Source organism: Peromyscus eremicus, chromosome 8b (assembly GCF_949786415.1).
Source record: "Peromyscus eremicus chromosome 8b, PerEre_H2_v1, whole genome shotgun sequence".
Lineage (NCBI taxonomy): Eukaryota > Metazoa > Chordata > Mammalia > Rodentia > Cricetidae > Peromyscus > Peromyscus eremicus.
Genome location: NC_081424.1, coordinates 17986578 through 18004025, shown reverse-complemented (window position 1 = coordinate 18004025; position 17448 = coordinate 17986578). Strand labels below are relative to the sequence as shown.

Sequence of the window (17448 nt, the reverse complement as noted above, 5' to 3'; positions counted from 1 at the left end):
TTGGAGGCCATCTGGACTTACCTAATGAGCTCCAGATTAGCCAAGATTAGATAGAGACCCTCTCCCAAAGAAAAAAAGCAAAATGAAAAAGGTGTACACAACCATACCAGGCTAAAATACATTTTAAAGAGAAATTAAGACCTGTCTCTGGTTTAAAAAAGGACAAAATAAGTGTCTCAAACTTTTAAAACTACAACTCTCTCATAAAATAGTGTACTGTCAATAAGAACTGGGAATCACTCTTGCCTTTAGAAAGCAGCTTTCGGAATTTCTGTGTTGCTGTCAGCTGCTGTTCAGCATTACTAGAGAAAACCATCTGAATCATATCTGCGGTGATCACGTCTTCCTAAAACACAAAAATAAATTAGCATGCAACGATTTCTGCGTGAATATTAATTACATTATTTGAGGTCTATTCTGTCTCTGAAGTACCACAGAGCACAGCACAAACACAGTTTTGTAAAGGATACCTCTGGAATGGGCACAGTGGAACTGATGTCTGGGTCCTGGATGGGACTCTCCAGCATACAGTCATCATTTCTGGGCAAAGAGACATTTCTGCGTTTGAACAACTGCAACAAAGAGAAATTATTTTATAGACCGAGTTTTCCAAAACATTCATAGGATTCATATGAGTAAACAAAGCAATTTTTATAATTCAAAATATTAAACAGACATTTACATTTTATAGGACTTGAAAAAACACATATTTCTTTATTTGATTACTAACTGTTGAAGAATTTTTCTAAGAAAATTTTTATTATGGGCTGGAGAGATGGTTCTATGGTTAAAAGTGCATATAGCTCTTGCAGAGCACCAGAGTGAGAGTCCCAGTACCAACGCTGGATTCCCAGTACCCAAGCTGGACAACTTATAACCATCTGTACCTCCAGCTCCAGGGCACCTGATACCTCTGGTTTCTATGGGCAACTGCACTCATGTGCATATATCCTCACACAGACATACACATATACACACAGTAAATAAAAACATCTTAAAAAAGAGAAATATTGATTTAAAAAGCAAATCACACAGTATAAATAGCATGCTATAGAGTTACTATAGCCAATTAACAAGCAATAGGAAGCTGGATGTGGTGGTGTATGCCTGTATCCTAGCACCTGAGGTAGAGGCAGGAAGATCTAGAATCCAAGGTCATCCTCAGCTACAAGAAAATCTGCGGTCAGCCTGGACTACATGAGACACTGTCTAAAACAAAATAAAACAAAAAAGCAATAGGAGAAATTTTTCAGGAAAAATATCCCTGTACTTAATAAAAATAGAAAGATAAAACAACCAAACAAAACCTCCTTGTGCTTTGATGACTAAATAAATACAGCTCTTCTTCAGACTGTACACACTATTTTTAGTCAACAGGTGTTTTGTTAGTTTGTTTGCTTGTTTGTTTTTTGTAAGTCCTGCAAGACACTGCAGACAGGAGCTGAAAAACTATGATTATTATATTTCTAAGCAGGCCTTCTTAAACTTTTTTGAATAGTTCTTTTCATATATCATTTTTAGTTTGTTATTGAAGGACTATTTACTTATTTATTATTATTTGTTATTATAAGGGCTACTTATAAATATCTCCAAATCTATAATGGAATGAAAAATGCTAAAAGTACTCTTCAATGACTTTATATTCTTTATGTTGCATATGCAAAGTATAAATAGAGGCTACGAAATAGAGAAATATATTAGGAAATATAGAAAGCATAAAACGAAAACACAGAAAAATGACACTAACTACCTGAAGACTTATGAAATCCACAAATGCATACAATGTGTTTTCTGAGGACAAATTCTATACTGAAAACTGGAGGTGATCTAAATGACTCAAGGTAAATATTTTTAGCAGCAGGGAGAAATACGGTAACAAAATGTTTATTAACACAAGAGGAAAATCACTCTAGCCAGTAACTAAACAAGTACAAAATTCTAATCAGTGAATTTACAAATATTATTCCAGGGACTTAATTAAAGAACAGAGTTAGCAAATCCATTTTCTCAAACACTTAGCATTTGAAATTTTCTAAAACCCAGCAGTGATAACTAAACTTGCAAACCTCCACATGAGGTACAGATTAGACAAATGGATGGACGGATTTGCTGCTGCTAAGCAACACTAAATATCTGAGAACTCCTACCTGTTCTTCCCTTTTTTGTTTTCGAAGTTGTATTCCTTCCTCTTCTCTTCGCCGTCTCATCTCCTGAGGATTTAAGGCTTTGTTCTTATAACTTTTCATTCTGTAGTTATCCTTCCCTGGACTAGCCATTGAATCTTAAGGGAAGAAAACAGATAAGGTTAACTCTCAAAACAATGTAAGAGGCTTAGTATAGGCAGCTAAATTTAAGCTCACCGATTACATTAGACCAATAAAACCCACTTTGAAACTTACAGATTAAAAAATACATTCTCTCACTCCTCTATCATATTGGAGGAAAATGACCAAATATTTTAGTATTTATTTCTTATTCTTAGCACATTTCCTGATGCCTTAAACTTGAGACCCTAGCAACTTACTTTTAAAAGAGGTTTAGTCAGCTCACAGATCTGGAGGCCAGGAAGGTGCAGCAGATGCCCTACTTGTGATGGAGGCTAACTCATACAGAGCCGAGGAGCAGAAAGGCAACGGGCATTGATAGAAGAGATAAGAACAAAGCGGCTGGTCCAAAGGGCTCTATACTGCCAATGAAATTTGGACACAAATTTTGGCAGGAACAAATCACAGCTAAGCCTTAGCAATATCAAATGAGTAACAAATTTGGGTCTAAAAACACCAATCACCCTTATTTTACAGAGACCAAGACTGAATAGCTTTACCCTTTGTGGTATGTTAACATTTCTGAAGGACATGCACCTTTCAATCACTGTCAGGAAACTCATGAATTGTCTGGTAAAAGAAACTTCTGAATTATATACTGCTGGCAAAATCAAGAAACAGCCAGTATTATACGTCCCGTTTTCAATAAAATATGGTGTTAGCACCAATAAGCACACTCCAAGTGTTTATTGGAGTCTGGCTTCTTTCATTTAATTAAGACACTGCCAAGGTCATGGAGGTCATTGTGTTATGACTGTACTATCAGTTTTCAGTCCTCTATTATAATTAGTTCTTAGGAAGCAATGAAGTGCTTGTACATTGTATTTCTAAAGTTCTATTACAAATGTATTTTAAAATAACAACCGAAAGTCAAGTGTGACGGCACACACGTTGAATGTCAGCATTGGGAGAGAGAGGCAGTTGGGATCTCTGTCAGTTCAAGGCCAGCCTGGTCTGATGATCTACACTGAGAGTTCTAGGCCACAGAGAGGTACACAGTGAGATCTTATCTCAAAAACACAACACATATAAACACAAGTATTTTAAAGCATAAATATTGTTGTATTTGAAATATACATCAGTTTCATAGTCAGAAATTTATAAACCTTTTAGTATAGTAATATTATATTGATAGATGATATGAACATTTTATGCTTATGTCATAACCTATTCCAGGCTTACACATGAAAACTAAACAGTAGTCTAAAGCAGTATTTCAATTATAAGTTAAATGTGACAGATACTTAGTGATTACTTAACACACTATTGTGATAAGTTTGAAGAACATACCCAGGCCTGACCAGAAACTACTGTAATCAGTTGCCTGGCAGTGGTGGTGCACACCTTTAATCCCAACACTAGGGAGGCAGAGGCAGGTGGATCTCTGAGTTCCAGACCAGGCTGGTCCATGGATAGAGTTCCAGGAAAGCCAGGGCTACCCAGAGAAACCCTACCTGGAAAAACAAACAAACAAAAAAAAAGTAAACAGAAAAGGCTTTCATTTATCTGTCATCTCTGGTAAAAGACGCTAATTAGTTTACAGATGTACAAGCAATAAAGTACACTAAAAGATATGCATTAAATCCTGTGAGAGCACAGTAAGATACAGCAGTTAACGGTCCCTTAGGAAGCTCAGAGGGGCTGTACTGTTACTCTCTGTAAAAGGATGGAAAGGGATAAAAAGAACAAGCATTTCAAACAGAAAGAATATACGAAGGAAGTCTGGCATAAACATAGAGCAGTAAGAAATACAGTGTGCCGAAACAAAGGACTCAAGGGGAAAGAGACAGGCAGTGAAGGTATACACAAAAAACAAATACGGTCCCCACAATCCAGCTGAGGCATTCAAACTTGGTCCTACGGAACAGAACTAGAGAAATTAAGGGGAGAAAACAAGGGAAATCTCAATGAGCGCACACGCTGCTGATGTTAACTGCAGTTGTTGTAACAGATGAGTACTGACTTCAGGACACTGTCTTGAGCTATCCATGGTTGAAAACACAGGTCAAACATAGAACAAGAGTCCTGACTTAATCATCCAATGTCATGGAGAGCCACAAAAAGAAAGGTGACCAGGAAAACTCTTCGTGGTATTCACATTTCAGTGAAAAAGGGCAAAAGAAAAGGAAACCAGAAGAAACAGGACAGAGAAGAAGAGAGTAAGAGAAAATAAGGGAGTGAGGTGAGTGCAACAAAGGGAGCCAGAGAAGTACCTGAGTGGTACTGACATTAATAACACACTCCTAAATATATTTACTCTTTCATTGATTCATCAAGAAAACAAGCCAAGTACCAAACCAGGCATCAGATGTGGTAATCAGACGCCACAGGTAAAGACAGTGAAACAAAGCTCACTACTAACGGAGTTCAAACTAGAATATAATGGGCTAAGGACTCAAGAATGAGGGGAAAGGTTTGTGATTGGAGGTTTAGCTTAGTGGTAAACTACATGCTCAGAATATATGACACATTTATAGCTGGTAAAAACCCAGTTTTAACATATCTAGTATGTTTCAGGAGTTCATATATACCTATGTGGTGGTTTGAATGAGATTTGGTCCCCAGTTGGTGGAACTGTTTGGGAAGGATTAGGAGGAGGGGTGTCACTAGGGGCAGGCTTTGAGGTTTCAAAAGACTGGAACATTCGCAGTGTCTCTCTTCCTGCCTTGTGGCTGTCTCAAGATGTGAGTTCTCAGTTACTGTCCCAATGCCACGCTGTTGGCCTGCTGCCAAGCTCCTTGTCATGATGGTCGTGAACTCTATCCCTCTGAAACTGTAAGGCCCAAATAAACTCTTCCTTCCTATAAACTGCCTTAGTAATGGTGTCTTATCACAGCAACAGAAAAATAACTAAGTCAACCTACAAACAGTAATTAGAAATTGTTAAATCAAAGTTAATTAATAACAATGTATGCATTATTATTCTCTATTTTATATATTAGGGACCTTAGGCTGGAGAGATGCTCAGTAGTTAAGAGTGTATATTGCTCTTACAGAGGACCCCAGTTTGCTTGCAATGCCCAAATCAGGCAGCTCACAACTCCCCATAACTTGAGCTCCATAGGAAGCCAATGCCTCTGGCACCTGCACTCACATACCCATACCCATGGATAAATAATTTAAAATAATGAAAATAAATTTAAAGGCAAACGTATCTTTAAAAATCTCTCTAATCGCACTAACAGCTTAGGCTTACGTAGAAAAACAAAGGGAAAAAATAGTTTCTGAAATAACTCAACATTACTTACTATAATACTCTATTTGTAGAAATCTTTTAAAATTTTCTCAACTACATACTGGCATTTTCTAGACTGCTAGCATTTAAAGATTTTTGAGCACACATTTTTTATGTATGTGGAATGTATCTCCATCTTCAATATTTATTTATTTATTTGTGTATGTGTATGCTCATATGTGTCAACAGCAGAGGTCAGCCTTAGGTTTTGTTCCTTAGGTGTCATCCACTTTTTAAGACACGGACCTGTGGCTTGTTATTTATGCTGGCCCTCAGGGAGCTCCATGGACCTCCCTGTCTCAACCCTAGCAATGGGATCCCAAAAGTGATCCATGGCTGCTTTATTTTTAAAGACAGGGTCTCTCTTTGTAGCCCTGGCTGTCCTTGAACTCAAAGAGATATGCCTAGCTCTGCCTCTCTCTCAAGTGCTGGGATAAAAGGCGTGCGCCATGTCCGCCCCAAGTGCTGCCTTTACATGGGTGTTGAGGATTAAAAGGTCCTCATACTTACCTAGCTACCTCCCCAGTCTTTTCAATACTTGTAGCAGGCTTTCTTGGACCACCAGCCCCCAAATCATCACACGGAGACTTACTATTAATTATGAACGCTTGGCCTTAGCTTGGGCTTGTTTCTAGCTAGCTTTTTTAATAATCTATGTGCTGCCCTGAGGCTCGTTTACCTCATCTACATACTGTCCTTCCTGCTTTCCTGCTTCTTCCAGCTGCCTGACCCCCCCCCTCCCCTTTTCTCCCTGCCTGCCAGCCCCATCTGTCCCTGCTCTGCCTAGCTATTGGCCATTCAGCTCTTTATTAGACCAATCAGGTGCCTTAAGCAGACAAGGTAAAACAACAACACATCTTTACATAGTTAAAACAAATGCAGCATAAACAAATGCAACACACCTTTATATAGTTAAACAATTATTCTGCAACACAAGCAAATGCAACACATTTTTACATAAACAAATATTCTACTGCACAACAAATATTTATCTGCATACATGCATTACTATCCTAATTATTATCCCATTGTGAAAATTACAAAACTAGCCATTTTCTTCAAGGAATCAACTTCAAATGTAAACGAATAGGAGTTCTAATCTTACTTTTCACATTTGTTTGGGTCATTTTGGGCCCTTCTCCACCACACTTTTGCATTCTAGATGCTTCTTAGATTATCAACAAATTTATAATCCAAATAAAATGTAGCTCCAAGAACACATATATTATTTTCTTTCTTCATTGATACTTTCTGTATCTTTACCTTCTTTACTGTGTTATCTCACCCAAAGAAATCTAGTTAGCTGGGAAATAAGTTTTTTAAGGACTGAAATCCAAAGGCTTGAATTTCACAAAAAATTTTTTGAAATATAAGAAATGCTATTCAGACATCTGAAAATTGCCAAACTGGGTTTTGTTTTTCTTTCTTTCTTTTTTTTTTTTTTCATTCATAAACTTATTTTTATCCACTTCTTACAAAAACCACACTGGATAAAGTTAAGCACATCATTGGAATCTGAACTTCCAAGGGTCTTTGTTTTTCTGATATTTGTGAATGCAATTTCATTTTTCTGTGCTTGGACACCTCGTTAGAAAATGACAAGCCCGAACAGAGAGGGGAGTGCCAACTCTGAGCCCCCACAACCAGACAGATAGTGTGAAGCAAAGTTTTCCTGCCTTCCTTTAGTAACCCTTTCTCCTACAAAACACTAGCCATTATTGAGTACTGAAATTGGGAGACAAGTCAAAAACCCTTTTGTCTTTTTCCCTTGTTGTTTTGATACGTAGAAAAAGCTCACGTGTAAATGTCATAGTAGACATCTCGCTACGCCCTCTCATAGCTTCCAAATCTCTCCATCTATTATGCATCACATTTTCATCTTGAAACAAGGAAGCCAGCTGACAGTGCGAAGCATGGAAGCCAGGGTGGCTGGCTTGGGGGCTGAAGGCTAAAGCCGCCTGCTGGGGTGCAGCACGGAGGGTCCCCACGCCGTCCGGTCCCTCCTGAAGGCATGCCCTTACGGTGACAGCCGTGGCACACGCCGGGATGACCAGAAGACGAAGGCGTACGGAGGAAAAGGACCGAGCAGCAGGGCGGGAGCCCGGCGGGGCAGCCCGATCGCGGCCACGCCCCCACAGCGGCGGCCCTCCTCCGGGGGACCCTGCCAGACGGCGGGTCGCGGTCCCCGAACCCTGCTCAGCCCCGCGCTCGCGCGGCCGGCCTGCGTGTCACTCACACTTACCCATGCACGCGGTCCCCTCCCGAGCCCCGACCTGCAGTCTCCCGCGGTGACCACGGCTGCTGCGGACGGCACAAGGGTGGACGCTCCGCCTCGGCCACGGCTCGCAGCAATCGGTGAAGCCACCCAAGATGGCCGCCTCCAGCGCCCCTTCCCCAGACCCTGAGCCGGCTCCCAGAAGCCCTTGCTCTCGCCGGCCGTGGCGGAGGGGGCGTGGCAGCCAGCTTGGTGGCGGAGGGGCGTGGCCGCCCAGCGGGTGGCTCGCAAGGACTGCATCCTGCAGCTTGCCCTCTGCCGGAGCAGCTGCGTTGACCCTTTAGGTTGTAGCAGCGTGTCGAGAGTGTCACTCGAGCTCTCTTGTGTCCGTTCGTTCAGCTACCTCTCCATTCTAGACTAGTATTTTGAGAGTGCTGGGTAGACCCAAGAACCGAATTACTCTCCGGGACCTAGCACCGGAACTGGTTTTTAAAAAGCAAAACAAAAACTCAAGGCTCATGAAAGGTCACATACAGCCTTTTGCCTTCTTGAGCTTTACAAACGTCTGACGATGTGCTTGTGCTTGTGTGTGTGTGTGTGTGTGTGTGTGTGTGTGTGTGTGTGTGTGTGTGTGTAGCTTAAGAAATAATCTTTCTTTCTTTCTTTTTTTTTTTTTTTTTTTTTTTTTTTTTGGTTTTTCGAGACAGGGTTTCTCTGTGTAGCTTTGCGCCTTTCCTGGAACTCACTTTGTAGCCCAGGCTGGCCTCCAACTCACAGAGATCCGCCTACCTCTGCCTTCCGAATGCTAGGATTAAAGGCTTGCGCCACCACCACCCGACCAAGAAACAATCTTTCGAATTTAATCATAAGGCAGGTCTTACTGTGTAGCCCTAGCTGCCTATCATGTAGCTCAGAAATGGTCTCCTACCCTCCTGCAAGTCTCCTGCTTCAGCCTCTCAAACGCTTCTTTCCAGTTTTGAATTTGCCATTCTTTTATAATTTTCTATAACACCTGAAGGTTTTCCACAAATGTCATTTCCTATCAATGCAAGAATTAACTCCAGATGAAGTACTCTATAAATTACAGCAAACTCACACAAGCCCCATAATCCACCCTGAAGAGCTACAAGCAGTAGTGGAGGAGGCCGACTAAGGTCCACGGGTAATGGTAAGCTCTGAGTATGCAAGGTAAATACCATGGTTCCTGCCACTAAGAAGTTTTCAATGTACTAGAGTAGCTAAATCGGTTATGTCTAGTAACTGAAATATGAAGAGATACAAAGTGATTCTTTGACTATCCATATGTGTAACTGAGAAGGGAAGCTTAACAAAAGGAACCTGGATAAGACTTTTCAAATATTAATACCACAAGCAGCCTGTCTGGCCAAGCACGAACACGTTCTAAAGATACACTTGTATCCTTTGCCTAACAGACTATTAGAAGTATAATCCCACAAAATCAAAATTTCTCCAGCAATCTCCTGTTGGGCAAAGGAATGGCTGATGAGGGTGGGACAGCTAGGGAGGAACCTGTGTCTTGAAAGAGTCACAACTTGTCAGATCACCTTGCAGGACAGACTTGGAGCTGAAACAATGGTGAACAAAGGAACATGCCATGGCCGGACTGATGAGTCATGAGTACTTCTGGCCTTGTCTTTAAATACTACCTCAAGTCAAGATCCCAGAGACGGACTTGAGAGATCGCTGGATCTCTTTGTCTCCCTTCCCAATATGGCCACATTGAATAAATCCCCCTTTCATGCCTGTCATTATTTATTTGGCTCTTTTCATCAACTTACTGAGAATAGGGGGCCAGATCTAGGTGTTGGGGTGTAAGCTGCGATCCTCAGTTTGGTAACCGTAATCTTAATTCCTCTTCACATTTCTTTCTTTCCTGCCTCATTTAGGTAGATGGAGATTGCTGTTGAATTCCATGCTTTCCACTTTTCTTATTTTGCTTCTTTCCTTATTCCTGCTTTAAAAAAAAAAATGAGAGGTGGTATTTGGCAAAATGGTCTCCTACTTTAGTTCCTTCAAAATTAATTTCCACCTTTTGTCTTTTCCTCCTTTGTGTAGCTCTTGTTAGCTAGGGGAATTCAACTTGTTGTCTAATTTGGTGCTTTTAAAAATTTTTGTACTTTCTGATTTCCCATCTCTTCTTTTGTTCTATTTCCTAAGAAACTTCCTGTTGTATCCTCTAAATTCCCACTGATATACTTAAAACTTGTGATAGTACTTTCTAATCCAAAGAGGTGCTTGTGTTTTTAATTTAGGAATTAAGTATATTTTTATTGTCGCTTAGAGGATATTGTGGCTTTAACTTCTCCCCTTTTATTCTTATGCTGCATTTCTTCAGACCTAACTTTAAAAATATTGTTTTGAGGCCAGGTGAGGTGATGCACACCTTTAATCTCAGCACTTGGGAGGGTGAGGTAGGTGGAAGTTTGTGAGTTGGAGGCCATCAATATAGCAACTTTAAAATCAGTCAGGACTATACAGTGTGACCACCTGAGGAATCAGCCGACTTCCATCTTAGGCTTGAAAGCTATCTGATAGTAAAGACTGATGGACTAGCCTGTCTCCATCTTAACATTAGAAGCCATCTTGTTACAAGATCAAAATTAGTTACTCCTGTTTTCTGTAAAACTTGGGTTTAATCATGCCTTGACTTATTTTCTGGAATTTGACATATTCCACACCCTATACCCTAACCTCCACCCTGATAAGATGTTCTGCCAAGTTTCTACATAACCAAAATTCCTCTGGAAATCCCCTAACTTGTGAATACTCCCCCTCCCCCAGTCTTGCAGGTTTGGGGCCTATATAAACCTTCTCCTGTGTTCAATGCTATTTTCTCAAACCTTACGTTAGGGAAACAGCCCTCCCTGTCTGTCAGAAAATAAAGCTTGCATAATTTGACCAAAGAATTTGGGTAATGCTCTTTACTCCCATTTGGTGGAATTAATAAGACAAACTAGGTTAATTCTTGTCTATGATTAAACTTTTGTTTCTCAAGGATTGAGCTATGCCTCACCTGTAACCTTAAATACAAATGGTTCTTTACTCCCTGGCTTTTCCAGGAAACAGCAACCATGTCTTTGTTTCAAAAGTTATTATGACCATCTTACAACCCGACCTTTGTTTCAAAAAGTTATTATAACTACCTGTTGTTATTACTACCTTGTTATGACCACCTTGTTATGTTCTGCTTTATCACTCTGCCTATTTGCCTGCCAAATCTCCCATTTGGAACTCCCCTACCTGCTGTGGAACAGTCGTTTTCTAAACTATGAGTTTACTCTCATTTGCTAATAAAAAGCTGATTGGCTGACAGCTGGGCAGGAAGAGATTGAGCTTGGGAGCCAGACTAGGAGAATTCTGGGAGGAGGAAGGATAGAGTCAGAGAGTGGCTGGCAAATGCAGAGAGGCAAGATGAGAATGCTGTTTTGAAAAAAGGTACCAAGCCACATGGCTAAACATAGATAAGAATTACGGGTTAATTTAAGTGTAAGAGCTAGTCAGTAATAAGCCTCAGCTATTGACTGAGCTTTTATAATTAATATAAGCCTCTGTGTGGTAATTTGGAAAGCAGCTGTTGGGTATTTGGGAACAGGCAGTCAAGACAGGAAACATCCATCTATACCGACCCCTGAGTTATAAAAGCTCTTATCTTCCCCACATCCAACGCTGACCTCTTGAACCTCACCTTAGGAGGAGCCAGGTTGTATACATGAATTCAAAAAGCTTGCTTTAATTAATTTGGTCATGTGATTTGGGTCAGTAGTCTTTCTCCTCCAATCTTTGGGATTAACACACCCTGACTCAAATATGTATATGCTCCATCCTACCTGATTTTTGGCTCTACTCAATGGCCTGGTGATCCTTAAATAATAGACTCTTGAAGGACTAACAGCCTAGAACAAAGAGCCTCAGATGAGCTAAGAAACTCCTGACTCAGCATAGGAATAAGAATACCTGCCTGACAAGATAGTCAACACAGTAATGACAACATCAGTTAGGAGCTGGGAGACTCTTGACGAGAAAGCCAATATGTGATCAGAACTGACATTATTCTGTAGATGGATTTTTCTTTGGGCCACCAGCTCACAAAAAATGACATGGAGACTTCTTATTAATTATGAAAGATGGCTGATAGCTTAGGCTTGTTTCTAACTAACTCTTATAACTTAAATTAACCCATTTATTAATTTACTTTCTGCCTCATGGCTCTCTTACCTCATCTCCATATTGCCAACCCTGCTTGCTCTGTGTCCTTGATGTCTCGTCTCCACCTTCTTCTTCCAAGCATCCTCTATGCCTGGGAAACCTGCCTAACTATTGGCCACTCAGGTTTTTAATTAAACCAATCACAGTGACACATCTTCACACAGTGTAAAGGAATACTCCACAACATTATTCCATTATTCGGCTGGCATTATATTTAGCCCTAAGACTACAAGGAATAGATCTACAGATAAAAATTTTCACCCCAAAGGTTTCCTTGTCTGCCCTATAAAACCCCAAGCCTCCTGTGCCTGGGTGTACATCTTCAACTTCTGCAAAGAGACTCCTGGCCTTTCATTGTCCCAGGGAAGGACATCTGCTTCAGTAAAGGCCAGTCTCCTCTTTGATTTTCCCATTGCCTCCATCAATCCTGATCTAACAACTCATATTTATGAATAAGACACTGAAGTACCTGTATACTTATTGCAAGAAAGCACACACCAGATAGGCTTCTTTGCGCATCAGCTGGTGCCTTCTCCACCAGGTAACACAAGGGGAGGACTGACTTTCGTCAGGCAATAGTGTGCCCCTCCCTCTTTCTCTCTCCCCTCTCCTTTTTCCCTCTGCTTTATCCTTTCTCATTTCTCAGGGGAGGAATTTTCAATCTTTTGCCTTGGAGACACACACCAGGCCTCAGGATGAGATAAGATAAACAGGTTTAAGGGATTCACTGTTAGCCAGAACCATGGCATTTCATAAAGTTCCTCTGTAGCAGGCTTCCTTTTGGGCCAACCAACCAGCTCCCAAATAATGATACAGAGACTTATTATTAGTTATGAATGCTGGGCCTTAGCCTATACGTGTTCCACTAGCTCTTATTACTTAAATTAAGTAATGTGATTCTCTTCATCTACATTTTGCCTTGGGGCTTTTTTTATCTTTCTTTCATTCTGTACGTCCTACTCCATGTTTGGCTGGCTGGCAGCTGCTTCTCTTTCTCCCTTGTCTCTTCTCCCTTCTCTCTCCTCAAGAGCCTAGATTCCTCCTCCTATTTATTCTCTCTGCTCGCCAGCCCTGCCTATCCCTCTACTACCTAGCTATTGACCATTCAGATTTTTATTAAACCAATCAGGTGCCTTAGGCAGGCAAAGTGAAACAGCAACACATCTTTACATCATTAAACAAATGCAGCATAAACAAATGTAACTCACCTTTTCCTAGTTAAAGTCATATTCCACAACATTCCTCCACTTTGCTTGAACTGTGATATTCTCAAAACTAAAGTAATTTGGTGTGCAGAACTCAAGTAGCATGTTTCTCTAGATTCCTGCCATTCCTGTTCTATGAACTCAAAACAGTGTCTATCCAGTAGAAATGTTTATGCACCACCTGCCATTCTTTTAACTGACATCCTGGTTAGTTTTATGTCAACTTGACACAAGCTAGAGTTATTGGGAAAGAGGGAACCTTCATTGAGAAAATGCCCCCACCAGATTGGCCTGTGGGCAAGCCTGTGAGGCATTAGGCATTTTCTTGATTAATGATTGAAGAGGGGGTGGAGTGGGGGCTGGAATGGGGTGGTGTCCCAGGATGGGGCGGTGTCTCCGCCTATTGTGGGTGGTGCCATCCCTGAGCAGGTGGTCCTTAATTATACAAGAAAGCAAGTTGAGCAAGCCATGAAGAACCATAAGCAGGGAGCCAGGCGATGGTGGCGCAAGCCTTTAATCCCAGCACTTTGGAGGCAGAGCCAGGCGGATCTCTGTGAGTTCGAGGCCAGCCTGGTTTACAGAGTGAGATCCAGGACAGGCACCAAAACTACACAGAGAAACCCTGTCTCAAAAAACCACAAACAAAAAAAAAAACATGCCGGGCGGTGGTGGCGCACGCCTTTAATCCCAGCACTCGGGAGGCAGAGCCAGGCGGATCTCTGTGAGTTCGAGGCCAGCCTGGGCTACCAAGTGAGTTCCAGGAAAGGCGCAAAGCTACACAGAGAAACCCTGTCTCGAAAAACCAAAAAAAAAAAAAAAAAAAAAAAAAAAAAAAAAAAAAAAACCCATAAGCAGAACGCCTCCAAAGTTTCTGCTTCTGTTCCTGCCTCTGACCCCAATCAGAGATGAAGTATGACATGAGAGCTGTAAGCTGAAATAAACTTTTTCCTCAAAGTTGCTTTTTTCCGTGGTGGTCTTTTTCTCTCTCTCACAGCAATAGAAACCTTAATAAAACAACTCATCTACCCTAGAAATAGCTAACCGTGGGTTAAGAGAAAACTTTTAAAACCTTATTCCCACCATTCTTTCCTTGAGACCTCTAAGGACTCCCATTCCGGCAAAAGGACCTGCACCCTCCTCAGTGCACTTCGGCAGCTGCCTGCTGTCTATGGCATTAATAACTCAATACATTTCCTATCCCAATGGGCAGTTGACCGCAGAGTCCTCCTTGAACCCTGAACAGAAAACTTTTAGTTCATAGTTCAATATTTGCCTTTTTCTACTTCCTACTTTCAACCCAACACCTTGACACCAGCCTTATCCATTGTTGGGTTCATTGCCTCTATGAGTTATTTTCTTCACGAACAAAACCTGTCTTGGAGCGAAAGATGAGTCATGTCAGAAGCCAGTGATGGGGAAATCTGGAGGCAGAGTTTTAGCTACCCCTTGTTAAGGCATTCCACAAAGTTTTGTTTTGTTCGCATGCATTAGCCTTTTGATTAAAATGATATTAATCCTGGTAATCTGAATGTATGTGCCTTTAGTCAAAGCCTACATCAAAACAAATAAACCAATAGCTTCTCTTCAAATAGCACGTTTCAGAATTCTTTCTTCCTTCCTTTCTTTCTTTCTTTCTTTCTTTCTTTCTTTCCTTCCTTCCTTCCTTCTTCTCTTTCTTTCTTTCTTTCTTTCTTTCTTTCTTTCTCTTTCTCTCTCCCTATCTCTTCCCTTTTTTTTTAAACATTTTAAAAAATATTTTTTAAAAGATTTATTATGCAGTGTTCTGCCTGTATGTATACCTGCATGTCAGAAGAGGGCACCAGATCTCATTGTAGATGGTTGTAAGCCACCATGTGGTTGCTGGGAATTGAACTCGGGACCTCTGGAAGAACAGCCAGTGCTCTTAACCTCTGAGCCATCTCGCCAGCCCAAACATTTTTTTTCCCTTTAGTTTTGTTTTTCAATACATCCCGACCAGTTTCCTCTCCCTTCACTCCTCCCAGTCTCCCCACTCCACTTTCCCTCTTCTCTAGATCCACTCCATTTCCCTTAAGGGAGGAATAGGCCTCCCAGGATATCACCTGAATAAGGCATAACAAGATACAATAAGATTAGGCACAAACCCTCATATCAAAGCTGAGCAAGGCAGCCCAGTAGGAGGAAAAGAGTCCCAAGAGAAGGCAAAAAAAAAAAAAAAAAAAAAAAAAAAATCAGAGACACCCCCATTTCCACTATCGGGAGTTCCCTCAAAACACCAAGCCAACAACCATAACACATGCATAGGACCTAGTACAGACCCATGCAGGCTCCGTGATTGCTGCTTCAGTCTCTATGGGCCCCATGAGCCCTGCTTAGTTGATTCCGTGGACAGTGTTCTCCTGGTGTCCTCAACCCCTCTGGTTCCTACATCGCCCCCTCCCTCTTCTGTGGGTTCTCCTAGCTTCTAGGTCAGGGACCTGATGGAGATCTCCAGCTTGGGCTTTCTCTCTCCACTTAGTGTTTGTCTGTGGGTCTCTGCATCTGCTTCCATCAGCTGCCAGCAGAGGCTTCCCTGATGACGACTGGGCTAGGCACCAATCTATGATTACAGCAGAATATCATAGGAATCATTTTATCGATTCTGGCCTCCTCCTCTATTCTAGGTCTCTGGTCTATCCAGGTCTTGGGCTATTCAGCTTCCAGTTTCTAGTCATCCAGGCAGTGTGGGGCAGAGGCTCCCTCTCCTGGTATGGAACTCAAATTAGACCAGTCATTGTTTGGCCACTCCCACAAGTTCTGCGCCTCTATTGCCCCAGCACAAATTATAGACAGGACAGAAGGTTTTGTTTCTAGGTTGGTGTCCCAAAATTGGAAGCCTTGCCTGGTTACAGTAGATGGCCTGTATACCTTTCTTCATTAACCAAACCTGTCTTGGAGGGAAAGAGGAGTCACGTGGGAAGCTGGTGATGGAGGAAATGTGGAGGTGGAGTTTTAGCTATCCCTTGTTTAGACATTTCACGAAGTTTCCTTTCATTCAGTCCTTCAAGTTCTTTTCCAGAAGTTTTCTGAATATTTTTTTGTACCTCTGGAGAATTGACTTTTTTGTTGACCTCCTCAGCCAATTGCTAGTAATCTGCTCGTTTTCTAGCTTTCAATGTTCTGTAAGAATACCATTTGCTCTTATAATGACTTCTGCCCTTTCATTCTCCTTTAGTAGATTCAGAGAATCAAAAAATATATTTTGCTCCTTGTACCACATTTAACCATACCCCCATCATTTAAAAATATTATACTCATCAGATTATGTCATCCTCCTACTTAAATACTCTAGTAGCTCCTCAGAGGTCTTAAGTGAGTTGAAGACCCTGAAGCTCTAAGCTTATTTTGTAATCCAGTAGTTCTCAACCTTCCTAATGCTGCAACCTTTTAATATAGTTCCTAATGTTATGGTGACCCCCAACCATAAAATTATTTTCGCTGCTACTTCATAACTGTAATTTTGCTAATATTATGAATCGTAATGTTAATAACTGTTTTCCAGTGGTCTTAGGGCCACTCTGTGAAAGGGTCCTTCGACTCCCCGCTAAGTGGGTCCCGACCTACAGGTTGAGAACCACTGTAGTAATCACTCTTCTAACGCGTTATGGTTTAGTCACAAAACATCCCTGTTGCTCCAGGCTAAGGCTTCTTTCTTGTTAGTTTCCCTCTGTTCATCAGGATATCCACCTTGTTAAACAGAACTTGCCCTAACATCAGATAGCAGACTTCCTAACATTAATACTGTCTCTCTAAAAGGAGAGCACCTTATGAGGAGACTTCCTGACGACAGCAACCTCTGTAACTCAAGTTTTATTTTCTTTGTAACATTTACGGTGTCCATTTGTTTTTCTTGTCTCTGCCTCAGCAGACTATCCTATGTTTTGTGTATCTTAGTTAGCAGGGAGCCTCCAGGTACAAACAACACTTCTTGTGGGAACTCTGGGGAGACTGTCACTACAAGGAACAGGCAACTTTGTAATCTTGATGAAGGAACGTGCCTTCATTAGCCTGCAGAGCATAATTGAGAGGCTGACACTAGACCATATGTAAATAGAAACACGTGTTTGCCCTAGGAGCCGACGTATCCATGTACTCAGATTTCAAAAAATCTCAGAACCTAGTTTTTCTTTTAGCAAATCAGGCGTGGAAACTGCGGCGGGAGGCTGGGAGGGACCAGGGATGCTCTAGCAAAGGATGCAAAAAAAAAAAAAAAAAAAAAAAAAA

The 17448-nt window shown here is 41.3% G+C and overlaps 1 protein-coding gene across 10 annotated transcripts in view; it reads right to left on the bottom strand.

Annotated features, from left to right (window-relative positions):
- Kpna5 (karyopherin subunit alpha 5) overlaps positions 1-17448 on the bottom strand; it is a 70626-nt gene that overhangs the window by 39460 nt on the left and 13718 nt on the right. For 4 of the 10 annotated variants that reach the window (XM_059272559.1, XM_059272564.1, XM_059272558.1 and 1 more), the window contains 4 exons: positions 9574-9746; positions 2148-2281; positions 471-572; positions 247-346 (listed from right to left, as the gene is read on the bottom strand). In XM_059272559.1, the coding sequence (XP_059128542.1) occupies positions 247-346; positions 471-572; positions 2148-2276 (331 nt within the window). In that variant the 5' untranslated portion in view covers positions 2277-2281; positions 9574-9746. Of the gene's footprint in view, positions 1-246; positions 347-470; positions 573-2147; positions 2282-7801; positions 7936-9573; positions 9750-17448 lie in introns of those variants that run through there. The other 6 variants (XM_059272562.1, XM_059272560.1, XM_059272563.1 and 3 more) reach the window with 3 other exon arrangements.